General features: G+C 41.2%; 1 protein-coding gene across 4 annotated transcripts in view; it reads left to right on the top strand.

Annotated features, from left to right (window-relative positions):
- CACNA2D3 (calcium voltage-gated channel auxiliary subunit alpha2delta 3) overlaps positions 1–15,170 on the top strand; it is a 793,860-nt gene that overhangs the window by 507,889 nt on the left and 270,801 nt on the right. For all 4 annotated transcript variants that reach the window (XM_039867421.1, XM_039867422.1, XM_039867424.1 and 1 more), the window contains one exon: positions 6,877–7,010. In XM_039867421.1, the coding sequence (XP_039723355.1) occupies positions 6,877–7,010 (134 nt within the window). The remainder of the gene's footprint in view (positions 1–6,876; positions 7,011–15,170) is intronic.

The following is a 15,170-nucleotide window of genomic DNA, read 5'->3' as shown; positions in this document are numbered from 1 at the left end:
CATTTTAAATACATTAAAACAATCATTGCCACTGTAAAATGGCTTGTGGAATATAAAGTTCTGCATTCACACTATTGGATAAATAAGTGAACCGGGAAAAGTGAAAAGAGGGGCTGACCAGCCCGGATATGCCATAACGCTGTGATGACCTTCTCTAATGTTCAGTGTGCCAAGATTTTAAATAAGCACTGCCTGATTCTCTTTCAGAAATCATGGTGAGTGGAGTGTTTTCCAGCTGTGCAAATAAAGAAGGGCCTCCATGTTTGGGTTCTCAACCAATCAGTCATCGTTAGGTCAAATGGAGACGCCACATGAGTCTTTCTTGGTTGGCTGCTCAGCTTGTCCCTTTTTGATAGGTTAATGATCATTCTCTCCTTATTTGAAAGAGAACTAGTGGTCTGAACCCTTCTCAGATGTTCAGGCCCACAGCTTTTTTTCCATTAAAAAAATTCTTATCCTCACTCTACCTTTCTAAGTGTCTTGTCCCCTAAAAAATAGATTAAAATTTATGAGGCCAGGATGGTGAAGGAAGAAAGTGGCAATTAAAACTGTTAATATTTTAGAACAGGTCGAAGAAGGCAAAAATGACAGTTATTCAGATACCTTCGTGTAATTTTTTTGTAGGCTTTGACCAGTATCTCCAAATTCCCCTAACCCCCAGCCCTTGATATCCACCACTACACCCTCTATTTTTACAAGTTTGGCTTTTTTAGATTCCACATGTGAGTAATATAATACAGCATTAGTCTTTTTCTGTCTTCACTTAGCATAATACCCTTTAGGTCCATCCAGGTTGTCAAAATGACAGGATTTCCTTCTATATCTTAGCTGAATAATACTCCACTGTGTGTGTGTTATCTGTTTTTATCTATTCATCTATTGGTGGACACTTAAGTTGTATACATTCTTCATGTACCTTCTATAGAACATGAGAATTTGAGTAGAATGGGTAATAATGGTGATGACGATGAAGATGGTGCCATTGTTGTTTACAGCAACTAAGGATGACAAACTAAATGTCAGGTAGAGTACACAATACTTTTGTGTATTTTCTCTTTGATGCTCATCAAAGCTCTGTTAGGTGCCTGAGAAGAAAATCAAGACCTAGAGAGACTAGTACCTTGCCCCAGGTATGAGCTAACAGGTGGCAGAGCCAGGATTCAGGCCCAGTTGATCCAAAGCCCAAACCTAATTCTTCACCAGGATATGAGGTTACCTCTCCTTGGGATGAAGAAAGTCATGTTTCATGGAGGACTCTTGCGTGTCTCCCATAATTTGAAAGACACTAGGAAAAAGAACTTACAGGTTAAGAAAAGACTTCAGTGTGCCACAGCTAATAAAGACTAGACTGGGATTTCTACCCAGCCTGTGTGTTCCAGAAACAGCTTCTGTAGCCATGTGGTCAGTTTCTGACATATTACAAACAAGAACTTTAAAGCTCTGAGAGGATATGAGGCAGGTTGGGGTGTGGGTGCAGTGACAGAGCTGCAGACAAGCCAGCATTCCTAGCTCCACCATGTGATCCTTTATATTACCCTTTTCTAATGTGAAATTTGAAATTAAAATGAAATATTATTCACAAAGGGAAAAGGCTTCCTCCGAAATTTAAAGTCTGGCTTACTCTGATGGCTTCATACTTAAAAGCCCCATTCTGCAGGTGGGCACATGCTTACCGAGGCGGTGGGGCTCCCTGCCCTCGTGGTTATTTCCCCCTGATTGGCTCTTTCTAACTCATGTGCCTTTGGCTCTCATCGCCCAACAAGCCTCTTGCTGGATCTTTGTGAAGGTCCAAGGAGGTGTGGAAATAGCAAGTGGTTTATAAATTGTACATCTTTCTATAGAAGTGAATGCTCTTACAGTGGCGTGTAACATTGATGGGGAAGAGGAAAATGAAAGAGAATATTGGCAGAGTCTTTTAAGAACACTGGCGTCTGTAAGGGAATGCAAAGGTCACACCATCAACCTCACTGCCCACCTCATTGTCCTGAGAAAACTGAAATCTGAGCACTGGCTTCATTTTCAGCTTGTCTAATTCAGAGGGGGGAAAGATACTTATAAAGACTCAAAGGGAGTAGTGCCCATCACAACAAAGGTGGAATAAGGACCTTGGCATGTGAGATACACAGCCAGGGTCTCCCACTGAGGAGCAGACTCAGGGGCCCTCAGCTATGATGTCATGGCAAAGCAGATTATGAGATGGTGCGCTGATGGAGCACCTCATGCAAAGGCAGCTTTTAGACAGGGGCCTCTTAAGAATCTTGAAGTAAGGGTAGTGGAATCTCAGAAATACAAAGTACCAGGCTGTGTGTGGTTTAGCGCACTCAGTCGTAACCCAGAGTTCACAGGAGACTCTGCGAGGGAATAAGGTAAATAAATCGATGTTATGTAGAAAAATGAGAAGACCATTTGTAATAGGTGGCTAATTTCAGCATTAATTACTCCTTGGTAATTACCGAATGATTGTTGATTCTGTTTTCTTACATGATATATGAAGTCCAAAAAGGTACATTAAAGAAGGGAATAAACATTCAAGAGCTAGAATTTAAAAGAAATTTTAAAAGGGGTATGGAGGAGGGGAAGGGGCCAGTTCAGAGAATGCAGAGGGAAAACAAGGGAAGCGTCTATGGTTACAGTCAAAGCATCCAGCCCTCAGCAACTTCCTGTTATCCATCAAAAGGTACATTTGTTAACTAAAACTTAGATGAAAACATTTGAAAACAGAAAAGAGTCGTTCAGAAAGGTTTGAGATTTTAATGGCTTGGAGTTAGAAGATTAAAATTGCATTAAGCTTTGTGGTATACATTATTAATATTATTTTTATAATTTTAGCTTTTCTTACCATTTATAAATCTGCATCCCTGGTCTATATATTGAATTTAAGTTAGAACTGTGGCGTGGATTTTGAGTAGATCTTTGGTGCTAATTATTGAGCATTTTCCGGGACCCTCAGGAGGAAACCATACATTTCCTCATCCAATCCTCAGCCTTTCCCAGTCAGAGACACTGACAGCTCATTAGGGCTGTCCTCCTGGAGAAAGATTTCTGAGCAGCCATGCCTGCTCTTTTCCAATACAGGAAGAGGCAGTGTCTTCAGTGGTTAGGAACAAAGGTTTTGGAATCAGATGAAACTGGTTTCGAATTGATCTGAGACAAGTTACTGAACTCCCTGTGTTCTGTTTCCTCCTGTACAATGAACACAGAAGTTGGGCTGTTTTGATGCCCAAGTGCACAGGAGTAAGGTGAATGACAGTGACACTTCGGTGAATGCCGTCGCATTGCTAACGGCTCACACAAACCCGTGCACCCAGCTCTGGGAATACTGCTCTGGACAAGATGGGCACCATCTTTTTGTGACATTTCATGGAGCTAATATTCCAGCAAAAGAAGTTAGTAAACAAGGAAGTCAGAATCCAGCACTGGATGAATCTTATGAAGAAAGTGAATGTGGGGTGAAGTAAGAGGAAATAAGTTTAGACGGCTAAACCTTCAATGATAAGGAAGAAGCAGCCATGAAGAAACCGGACAAAAGTGTGACAGGCAGAGGATACAAGTGCAAAAGCCTGAGGTGGGAAAGGAAGGCATGTGAGAGGAAGAGAGAAAGGCCAGGGAGCTGAAGCACTGAGAGCAGCACTGAGAAAACAAAGTGGGGTGAGGTCATTCAGTTACATGGGGGGTGGCAACTGAAGGAGAGTCTTGGAGGTCAGGTTAAGAAATTTGGATTTTATTCTAACTCTAAATAGAAACCTGTTTTAGGCTCTTAAGCAGGAAGATGATCTGCTTTATACTTTTAGACGATCCCGCTGGCTGCTGTAAGGAGCCTAGATAATAAGGAGGAAGACTTGTGGGGAGGCTGTTCCTATACTCTGGTGGAGAGACAGTGGAGTCTGGAGTAGGCTGGGAGCAGTATAGATGGGGTAGTGGATTTTAGTTATATGTTAGAGATGGGGCCAGAAAAACATACTTGTGAATTAGCTACGGGGTGGGGTGAGGAAATGAGGGCTATCGAGGATAGTTTTTGCACTGTGAGCCTAAATTGGGGAATGGCACCCTTTGCTAAGATGGGGAAGGCATATGGGGGAGGTATGGGTTTAGTGAGGGAAATGGAGAGTTGGCTTTGAATGAGTTCAGTCTGAGGATCCTGTTAGTCATCCCATGGAGGTGTCAGGTATACAGTTGGCTATGGGTCTGTAGCTCTGGGGAGAAGCCAGCTTTTTTTCCTTTTCAGAATTTTGACTATGGTAAGCAAGGCCAAGTGAAAATGATCTCAGCTCAATCCCCGTCCAAATGTGTGATGGTTTTTCTTTTCTACTCCCCTTATGCTAATAACCTGTCTCTCCCATCTTCCTTGCATTCATTTCCTTTCTTCTTTTGGCCCTATTTTAGAAAACCTAAATCAAGGATTTTTACTGTTGGCTTTGGGGATTTGAAAGAAAATATAGACAATCAAGAAGAACTCCTCCTAAGAGATGCTGGCTTTACTGAACATTTGGCTCAGGAGCCCCAAATAGGAATTGTTCTAGACTGAGAGTAATTCGCCCATGGACCCTGATGGTCCAGAACCATCGAGCTCTCTCCTCTTATCAACATGGCAACACCTCTCTTAGCTTATCCTCTTTGTCATGTTTGTCTCTTTGAAGACCTTTCCCTCAAAGCCCAAGGTTTGTCTACTAGAGAAGAAATGAAAATTTTTTTGTTTTTATTTTTGTTTTTGTTTTTTATTCAAACACTGATTACAGCCACCATGCATGGAGAGATAAGTATAGATGACCCCTTTGATCCAGTGACACTCTTTAAAACTTGTCTTTCCCACCATGTTTCCAAGAGGGGCCACCTGGAAGTCTTGTGAGAATAGTGTCCCGATGGATCTCCCTAATTGTGGTGCCTGACCTCAGAAGGAAGGCCAAGGTGCACATGGGCCCCACTCCTGTGCTGTATGCTAAAACCGGAGCTCACAGCCTGCTCCTTTGGGCCCTGTTTTCCCTGGGATGGGCCAGGCTCTGGCCCTGGCTGGGAGGGTGGGGGTGGACAGGAGTGACAATGCATGTTAATTAGCACTGTGCAAAGCTGTCATCAGAAAGCCAAAAGCCACATGGTCCCAACCTGGTTTGGGGTTGGCATACTAAATTCAGACCAGCTGGCCTTTGTTTGGAAATGCACTGGGAGGGTCCCGGCCCTTTCTGGACAACAGAAGGCCTGATGTTTCCCTACCCTGAGTCCTCTTTTAGACACTAAGAGGTTCTATAAACACTGTAGCAAGTGCTGTGACAGATCTGGCTTCAGAGGCATACATACCCTCTTTGATTTGTTGCAGTAGGAGCTGGCATGACATTAGTTATCAGGGTCCTTATTTAAAGACATGGGGAGGGAACATGACTGTCCATCCAGTGTCCCCCTGCTTAAAATCATCCTGTGACTACCTGACTATAGGGTAAAATCTAAACTCTTTCCCAAGGTCCTATATGATCGTCCCCCTGCTCATTCCTCTGATCTTATAGCACCCAACTTGTACCCTCTCTCCCTCAGCCTCTTATTCCAACCATTCTGATCTATTTTCAGTTCCTAGTAGGGACTCAACTCTGACTTTTGGCTTTTACTTACCTTTGGCTTTGCTGGACACACCATTTAACCCCTCTTTTTCTATCTAACTGGTCTTCATCCTTCATGGTTCAGTGGTGCTGACCACTCCTTAGAGTAGCCAAGAGATTGGCTGGCCCTGCTATAATGTCTGTCGATTGTGCTATTTTGTAGTTCAGCTGAACCTTCCAGGCTCTAGGGGACACAGGTCCTGCTCATCTTGTTAATCTCTGCTTCATCAGTGCTAGGCACCAAGAAGCCTTTCATAATGTTTAAATGAAGGGCTCTCTCTTGAGGATCCAGACCTGGGCTTCATCCCTTCCTTTCTAACACCTCCTAACCCACAGCAAAGCCAGCAGGACCCCAAACTGAAGAAGAACATAGCCATGCCCTGAACTTGAGATCAAAATGTCACCCCCATCCACAAGACAATAGCATGAATAGAACTTTTTTGTTACTTAGAAACCATGTCTACCCAGCATATTCAAAATGCAGATCTGGTAACCACATGAAGGCATGAGCTGACATTTCCACCTCAAACACACCAAGGGCAAAATTCTGTAAAAGCAAAAGTCACAGATTGAGAGACTCACAATCCTGGGTTCATCTTCTGTATTCACTCTTTGATACCTGTAAGATCGTGAGTGAAACACATATTCTCAGTCTGCTTCAGTCATCTTACCTTTAAAGTGGGTGCAGTTATCCCCACTACTTCATATTGTCAAAAATAAATGAGACAAAGCTTATCAAGTGTTTAACAAATTTTGTGTCCCTTAGTAAGCACTAAAAAATTAGTCATAACTATTGTTGTTATAGTGATAAAAATGGAATAGCCTTTCAATTTTGTGGTTTATAGTTTTCTCATTAGAAATAAACTCGCTAACGTGAAAAATAAAAGGTTACAAAATGGCATATAGAGAGGACTCCCATTTCTGCCAGGGGAGGTGTATGTGTGTATGAATGTTAGATGATAGATAGATGATAGATAGATAGATAGATAGATAGATAGATAGATAGATAGATAGATAGTAGATATCTGAGAAGACATTACCTAAAGGATTAACAGAGGCTTCCTCTTGGAGGCAGGTTTATGATTAATCTTATTTTATTCCTTTTGCTTGACTATATTTACTAACATGAACACATTACTCATGAAGTGGGTAATAGCAGAGAAGATATATAATATGTGAAAAGGAAAAAGAAAAGAAAGAAATTAGCCAGAGGCCAAGAAGGCTTGGCATGCACATCCTCCCCAGTCACAGGTTTTCCTCTCTGTTACTAAACTGGGTTCTCCTTTGGCAGGATTTTTCACCCAGATTTCCACATTGGCTGATGTGCAGGAAAACGTCATGGAATACCTCCATGTACTCAGCCGGCCCAAAGTGATAGACCAGGAGCATGACGTCGTGTGGACTGAAGCTTACATCGACAGCACTGTGAGTCCAGGGGCCCCTGAGGGAGAGCCTGAGTGTTCATCCTGAGATGTGAGAGTTCTTGTGTTCATTCCAGGACACAGCAACTGCATCTCTCTTCCTTAGTAATGGGGTTCAATGACATTTTCCTTTGCTGTGGAGTTTGCATTGTTCCCCTTGGCAAATGAGGTTGGTGAAAAATCATAATGGAGAATGTAACCTGCACAGAAAACTCACTTTTTCATTGTGTCTTCTCTAGTTAATTTTTTTTCCTTCCCACATGTGTATAAATTCTATCACTGTAATAATGATTATAAGCATGTTAGAGTCAGTCCTCACCATCTGAAGGGCCCAGTTCTGGTGATGAATCTTTGGGTCTCAACCCAGGAAGGTGACTGGAGCTCAGCTGTAACATGAATTGGAGTCGCTGTGGAGGCCACAGCTGCGTTTTCTTCCCACAGACAAGTAAGACTATGCTTCAGTGGTGGTTGTGTAGGCACCCGGTTGTTGTTGGAACTCTGGCCATGGTTCATTCTAAAGCTGGATTCCAAGCAAAAGATTCTGATGCTGAATTAGTTTAAAAGGAGGATCTTTGCCAATCGTCAAACAATGGCTCAATAGCCTGGTTTCTTGTGTATTTTCAGAGTGATTTTTCATAGTGATAATGAGTCTGATGGGAGTGGTGTTTTTCATTAATTGATTGTAAATGTTCCCACAGGGCTTCTCTCCCATCGTTTTTGTTGGGATTAACATCACATTAATCACTGTAACCCAGACATAGCTGTTCTCCAGAGTGATCTCAATGGCTGCTGTGGGCCAGCTTTCCTGTCCGGGAGCTTTCTCATTCATGCTGCATTTCTGGCAGCTATAGGCAAATGCAGGGCAGGAACAGCATATGGGAACCTGTGTTGGGGGACACCATAGCAGCCTGCCCCTCCTTGACTTTAAAGTACACAGTGGGACCATGGGAATATGAACTGGACGAGAAGAGGTGCCCTTCCCCAGGAAAAACCAAGGAAGAAGTTTTGAGCAGAATATTTTCATGGTTTTAAAGAGCTTTCCCAGGGGTTTTTGACAAGTCATGTAGGGCATAAAAATAATATCTATACAGTGGACAAATCCAGACAAAATCTTTAGTGAGTCATCAAAATCAGTGTCGCCAATGAGAAGAAAATGAATATGGCATGCTTTCGGAAAAGGACACATCACTTTTACAGAGTATCCTGGCTAGGCGTATGTAACCTGGACTTATGGTGAAGAAGAGGATAAAGCTTTGTATTAATATAATGTCGTGATTTAGATAATGTTAATCACTTAAATCAGTTGTTTTAGACTTACTAATTACACACACACACACACACACACACACACACATGTTTATGTATGGAGGACAGTTAAGAGGGAGGGAGGGAGAACCCATTGCTACTCTAGCTTGACAACAGAGGTGAAGTAAATGGTCCGGGAACAGCTCTAGATGAACAGTTATAATGGAAATGTCTTTGAAATCTTGTGCTTTATCTTCAACATTTACATGAAATTTGCACTCTTTGCCATAATTACCTTTATTTACTTTAAAATAAAATGATGTTCCATGTGGTTCCTTTTTTTAGTAAAATGTATGCCAAAGTAACAGAGCACATTTATGCTACCTTTCAAAAACCCTTTGGCGTACATAAAACTAACCCCCCAGAATATGATAGCTCAGCATCATTCCTGTCATTTATGTGGGGTCAAATTAGGATTCATATGCTGTACTCATCTGCAGAGTCCAAATTCTAAGATGAACCCACTAACTTTGGAATCACCCAGAAGATGACAGGAATGGGAGTAGAGGTCAGCAATTGCAAGTTCATGACTTTCCTGACACATCCAGGACAGCCCCAACCCAGCTTGCAATAATGAAAGAGACCAAACTCAGGAGCACTTAGCTTTGGGATTGGTGGCCCTGTTTTAATAACCTGATGTCCTAGTGGGATTGGTAGCTATGGTATTTTTTTATATTTCAACCTATTTATAATCTACCTTAGCATATTAGCTAAGGACATTGGATTTAGAGTAAGAATGGGCTCATTTATGCTCTACCAGTTATGTGACTATAAGCAAGTCATTTACCTTTATTTGAGTGTTGTTTTCCTCATTTACAAATGGGAATAAAACCTGCCTTCCAGGGTTAACTAAAGGTTAAATGTCTGTGCATGGTGAGAATACAATAAATACTACCTATCAGCCTTCTCAAACTTAAGAAATCCTGTGTGAATTTTTCTCCTTGGCTGTGAGAAATTTTAAAAAATACTTTCCTTTCTTTGAGCTATGTCTCAAAGAAACATCATAGTGACTACAATATGGCTTATACCACTTTGATAATAGAATTTGGGACCTAAGTATGATGAGTACCTTTATGGCACTGTTCCTCTAGAGATACACTTTAATCCTTTGGAATTCATTTTGTTGTGATTACATGTGATGGGCCAGGCACTAATGTCTGGTGTTGGTAGCTAGCTAGGATCAATGTCCCTAAGGAAGACTACTTGTTGTGTTGTACCAGCCAAGGAAAGTCCCTAACAGCTTCACTAAGGTAAAAACTGGCTACCTTGCCCAAGGAAAGGGAGATAGAGTAGGAGCCCTCTTAATAGACTGCCACTTAACACCTGAGTACCCTCTCTTTGCTCTGGAACAGTTTGTGCCTGTTGCCCACAGCACCCTGGACATTCAGCCTGGTAGGCCATGCTGGCACAGATGCATACACACAACTGTCCCCTGGTTGAATTGCAAGCTTACTAGAAGTCAATCCTCTTCATTCCAAACCTATTGTAATTTTATCGTAATTGTATAAATTAGTTAACTATTATTTAAACCAATGGATTACGAGTATGAAAAAGAGAGTTGTTACTTCAGTGACTATGTAAATGCGTGCCTTGGAAAGATTATAGAGAAAGATGCTAAAAAGTACTACCAGTGTGTTAAGTGTGGGCAAATCAATCATAAAAGACTGGGGAGAAGTCTCCCCTGCATTCAAGGAAATCGACACAATTGCGTGCGCGTGCTCGCTCGCTCTCTCTCTCTCTCTCTTTTCTGCAGAGTGGTTTACTTTGACTTGTTTGTTTCATCCTACATTGATGCGGTGGATCTAGAGGCTGGGTTAGTTTTGGTTATTGTCTTATTGCCTCTTGGTAGCCTCTGGGAGTTGTATGCTCCATGACGGAGAATGATCTTCCAAGACACAGAGAGGAGGGCCACCAACTGGTAAGAGAGTAGTTATGATTCCCAGCTGAACTGCTAGCACACCCTGTGATGTGGGTCAGCATCACTGGGACAGCCCTGTTAGTTTTCTGTTTCCATGAAATGGATTACCACAAACTTATCTTCTTAAAAAAACACAAATGTATTATCTTATGATTCTCAAGGGTCAGGAGTCTGGGCACAAGTTAGCTGGACCCTCAGCTCAGGGTCTTACAAGGCTGCAATTAAGTGTTGGCTGCACTGTAGTCTCATCCGCAGCTCAGGGACCTCTTCCAAACTCCTTCAGATTGTTGGCAGAATTCAGTCCCTTGCAATTATAAGACTGAGGGTCCCGCTTTCTTGCTTGCTATTCACTGGAGATTGTTCTCAGCTCCTATAACCCACAGTTCCTTGCCACATGGCAACTACAGGCAGTTCACACAATGCCATGTGCTTTCTCCCAGGCCACAAAGACCGCACCTCTCTGATGCTTCACCTTCCTTTAAAGGCTTCTTTGATTAGGTCGAGCCCACCCAGGATAATCTCTTTTAATTAACTCGAAGTCAAATGGTAGTAATGTAATCATGGGAGTAGTGATATCCCATCATACACTCCAGAGGGGGAGATTTTAAGGGCTATGTACTTTTGGAGGCAGAAATCTAGGGAGCTGTTTTAGAATGCTGCCTAGGGCACAGCCTCTGTCTATGTGCTGTGGTCCGAGAGGGAAGGATAATGCCCGAAGGAAATGCAACCACTGCCTCCTCCTGTACTCTGTCAAGAGAAAGTCTCACGGCAGCCATGTCTGCTCTCCATCAGAACATTTCTGCTCAACCTGCTGTCTCAAGGGGCCTGATTTCCCCTGTGACATTGTAGTCTGAAATTGGCTTTAATTCCTTCAGGAATCAGAAGACTTCTGACCCTGCTGATTTATGTAATTTCTACCAAATACTAAGAAAACAGGTATTTGTTGATTATCTAGTAAATTTGGACCCTTGATCCACAAGTTTGCTTAATCTGTCTTAAAAGTCTTCTTTCTCTTTAATTATCTGCTAGTTAAGGCAAAAAGAATTCTCTTTACTTGACTCATCAATTATTATGGCTTAAACCCCAGCAGCAACAAATATAATTATGTAATTGATTTAATACTTAAATGAATAGCTTAGGATGACTGGCAAGTACAGTGCTTTCCCTTTTTATTAATAATGCATTGATTCATACAGTTCCGGGTCTGAACAAGCTCAAGATAAAAGTTCGTGAACAGAAGCTGAGTTTGGATTCTTGCACAGGAGGGTCAAGGATTGTGTTTAACCAAGCTTGTTCTAGAGTGGAGACTGACAAAACTTTCCTTTCAGAGCTCATCATCCCTGCTATTACTACCAGTCTGATTAAACATTCTGTCTCCTGCCTGGCTGTTCTATTCAATTGGCTTTCCTGGCGAAGCCCAAATAAATGAATTAATGTTAACAACATTAATTATGTTTAATCTAATAAGATCTCATATTAATTGACACAACAGCAAACACCAGAATTCTGAAATTCATGGGTTTTCTTATCTGAATACAAGTTGTACACAGTCATTATCTCTTAGGTGCAGAGCAAAAAAATCATTAACAATGGAATTTGTTCCATTTCGTAAGCAAATGGCTTGTGCTTTCTAGTTGGGTCCTAATCATTTTGGGAATGCTACCCAACTTGCCGTGCAGGGCAGAACCTGCATTAAACTGAGGAAACATCCGCATCCTGATCAACCCCTCTGAAGGAATTTGCATAGACTACAGTGACACACAGAAGGGGAGCAAAGAAATCTTTTAGAGACAGTGGGAATGCGACCATTTAAAATAATGAGAATTCATTACCGAGGCCTCCTGCCCCTCCCTTTTGCTAGTAATGCAATTCAGTCAGCAATTTGTAGGAACCGATTTAGTTGCATTTGCAAATTGGACCTGTGTCCCTCTTTCTAACCCCCCACTAAGTCCAACTTGGAGAAAATGCTTTGTATTTGATAAATTACACATTTGTTTCGGTTTCCCATCTAGGAATGGCACCTGGGCCATTTAGGAGTTGTTTTGGGTGATTGCTTTAAGTTACGACATTTTACTGCCTAGAAGCAATTACTCAGGGGGTCGAAGCCATCATAAGGAAGTTGTTGGGGCTTGGAAACTGAATTTACAGTATTTTCCCAAGATACCACTGCATATCAAAGAAGTTGAAATCTTCAAAACAAAAAGACACACGTAAAGAGAGACATAAACTATCCTGCTGGGTTGTGGAACAGAGAATGCCATCTGCATTACATGGCATGGAGGAAACTGATTACGCTGGGACCTCTATTTCATAGCAGATGGGTTCATTAAATTTAATAGCCTCCAGAGCCTTTAGAAACCGTGTTAAAAACATGTGGAGCATGCTGTGACACTTCACTTCTGGCCCTGCAGTCATTATAACTCTGGCACAGACTATAAATATTATAGTATTTTATTTCCATTGAAACAGATTACTATTATAATTATTATTATATTTTTTTTTTGCCAGGAGATGATGATGTTAAAAGTGAGTGCATTCCTGATCTCTGGTAATTTATATTAATTCAAATATTGTCTTCTTCCATTTGATTTTAGATTTATCTATTTAGTGTTTTTTCTAATTTAACCTTTTTTTCTTTGAGTTAGTCTTATAAAACTATGAATGAAAAGTATAAAGTTATTACCTTCAGGGAAGATGTCCTAACATTCTGTATGGATGACTATCAACTAGTAGAAAAGTTTAGGGCTGAAAATAAAAAAATAAATTAGATTTCAAGTGGTTTTTTTTTTCAGATTTTAAATTTATTGTTATTTCTGCTATTGTGTATAATAATTTGAAATTGTCTATAATAAAAGGACAGCCTCTAAAAATAGGTTTAAGACCTTATAGAAATGGATAAGACCATTGTCTAAATAATCATTTAACATGATAGATTATTCACCATTCTTTGTTTATAAGTGAGAGCACCCAACTCAAAGTAGCCAAGGTCAGAAAAGGAATTTGGTAATTCTTGGAACCAAGACATTTGTGTAGTTTTGTCGTGAGGCATGACTAGATTTAGGGTTCAATCTCATGTTATTTAGACTTACCTCTTGTCTCTTACTAGCTTTATTCCAAGGCAGATTCTCTCTACAGGGTAGCAATGATGGCCTTTACCATCCACTAAATTTCATTATCTTAATAGTCCTTGATTTTTTCCTTACTCTATTAGCATCTGTATTAAGCTTATAACAGGCCTATTTGAGTCAGAACCCTGTACTGAGAAGTTAGATGGAGCCTGAATCTCATAAAGTGGGGAAAAAACCAGTCCCAAAGAAAATTGATCCTGGGAGGACTGAGAAGTAACAGAGTCCTGCATAGAACGTTTTTGTAGAAATCAAAACGAATCAAGCATCCCCTAAGTATGGTACTCATTATGGTAGCCCTTTATCTAGTCCAATGTTTCCATGGACCCTTAATATGTAAAACATATAGAGGCAGAACTGCTCTGGTAGATACTGGGGAGTAGGGTTATGGAGCACTGAAGGAGGCTCTGAAGCACTCTCTTTGCTCCTTCCTGGCACTACAGAGCCTAGGTGGTATTCTGAGTAAGCGTCGAGTCAACCTCTGAGAAGGCAAAGTGGGATTCCCTGCTGCTGTGCCCCTAAGTTTACAACAAGGCACTGGTCTGGCTCCATTTAGGAAAGATGGTTATGGGGATTGGGTGGTTGTATTAGAAAACCAAATTAGGAAGGTTATTATAATGATAGCACTAATATTTTATAATATTTCTGCCTTATTTCTCTTCATTACTGCAGACAATCAAAAGATGACTCACCATAGTTAATCACTTTTTAGAAAACATTGGCTCTAGACAGAGAACCCACTCAAGCTCAGAGAAATTTATTAAATGGATACAGGAGCAGCCTTGGCAGGTACAAAAATCATCAAGAGAGTAGGAAACCATCATGAGCAAACAGTTGCTCCCTTTATTCTTTCTTTCTGGAGCCACACAGCCTTTTGCCTGTGTTTTCTCCCTCAAATGTCAGCTCCATTTTTAAAATTCCCTGTAGACCAGTTCTCTTGTCTCTCCTCATTCATGATTGAAACATAGTCTCCTCCAAGTCTACTTCACATGATGTCCCAGTTCAAAGGAGGTAGAGAGTAACTCAGTGTTTGTGTATCTGAAATCATTTCTGAACAAATTACCTAACTTACTCCAGCCCATGGTTCCATTGAAGTCAGATGCCTACCCCTTAACCAATCAGCTGTAGCTAGGGAAGGGTCATGTGACACAGATTGCATGACAGAAGCAGATCATCCAGGAATATGGATAGTAAATTCTGTTAAAAAAAAAAAAAAAAAGTATGGGCAAGAGGAAATGAAGGAGTTGGCATTTCTAGACCTCTGTATTTCTATCTGAGACATCTGTAAGTTATATCCCCATTTGGGCTCTAATACTGACTTTCAGGACTCTGTCTTTATTCCTCTTCTCTGAGCCCCAGGCTCATGACTTCCTCTTATTCCCAGTTGCCCCAGTGAGTGTCTCCTAAGTCCTCTCCATGCCTCCCACTTCTTTGACCCTCCCCTTCCTCCACCCACCATCCTGCTATGTGGGTGGTCGGAACCCCTCTCTGTTGTGCCTTCTGAGAGCTGAGGGCGGTGTTTTGGCCATCACAACCAACCCTGTATCGCTTTTTCCTCCTTCACAGCCCAGATATTTGGTCAACTTAGATTCTCAGAGCTGATTCTCATGCTTTGACATGGTTTAAACTAAAATGAACACAATCCTCTCATTACTGGCATGAAGAATAATTAAAATAATCCCAGAGAATCAGGCTGTGGTTTGCTATCAGCTGCCAGTTTCTCTTCTCTTTCTGTGGAAAGAACTTATTCCATGTAAAAGATTTAATTCTTTTACTCTTATTCCATAAGATTACTGTGCCAATTATAAATGTATTA

This window comes from Pteropus medius, unplaced genomic scaffold (genome assembly GCF_902729225.1).
Source record: "Pteropus medius unplaced genomic scaffold, Ma_sr-lr_union100, whole genome shotgun sequence".
NCBI classification, from domain to species: Eukaryota; Metazoa; Chordata; class Mammalia; order Chiroptera; family Pteropodidae; genus Pteropus; species Pteropus medius.
The sequence above is the reverse complement of the archived record's forward strand: the minus strand, read 5'-3'. Positions and strand labels throughout refer to the sequence as shown.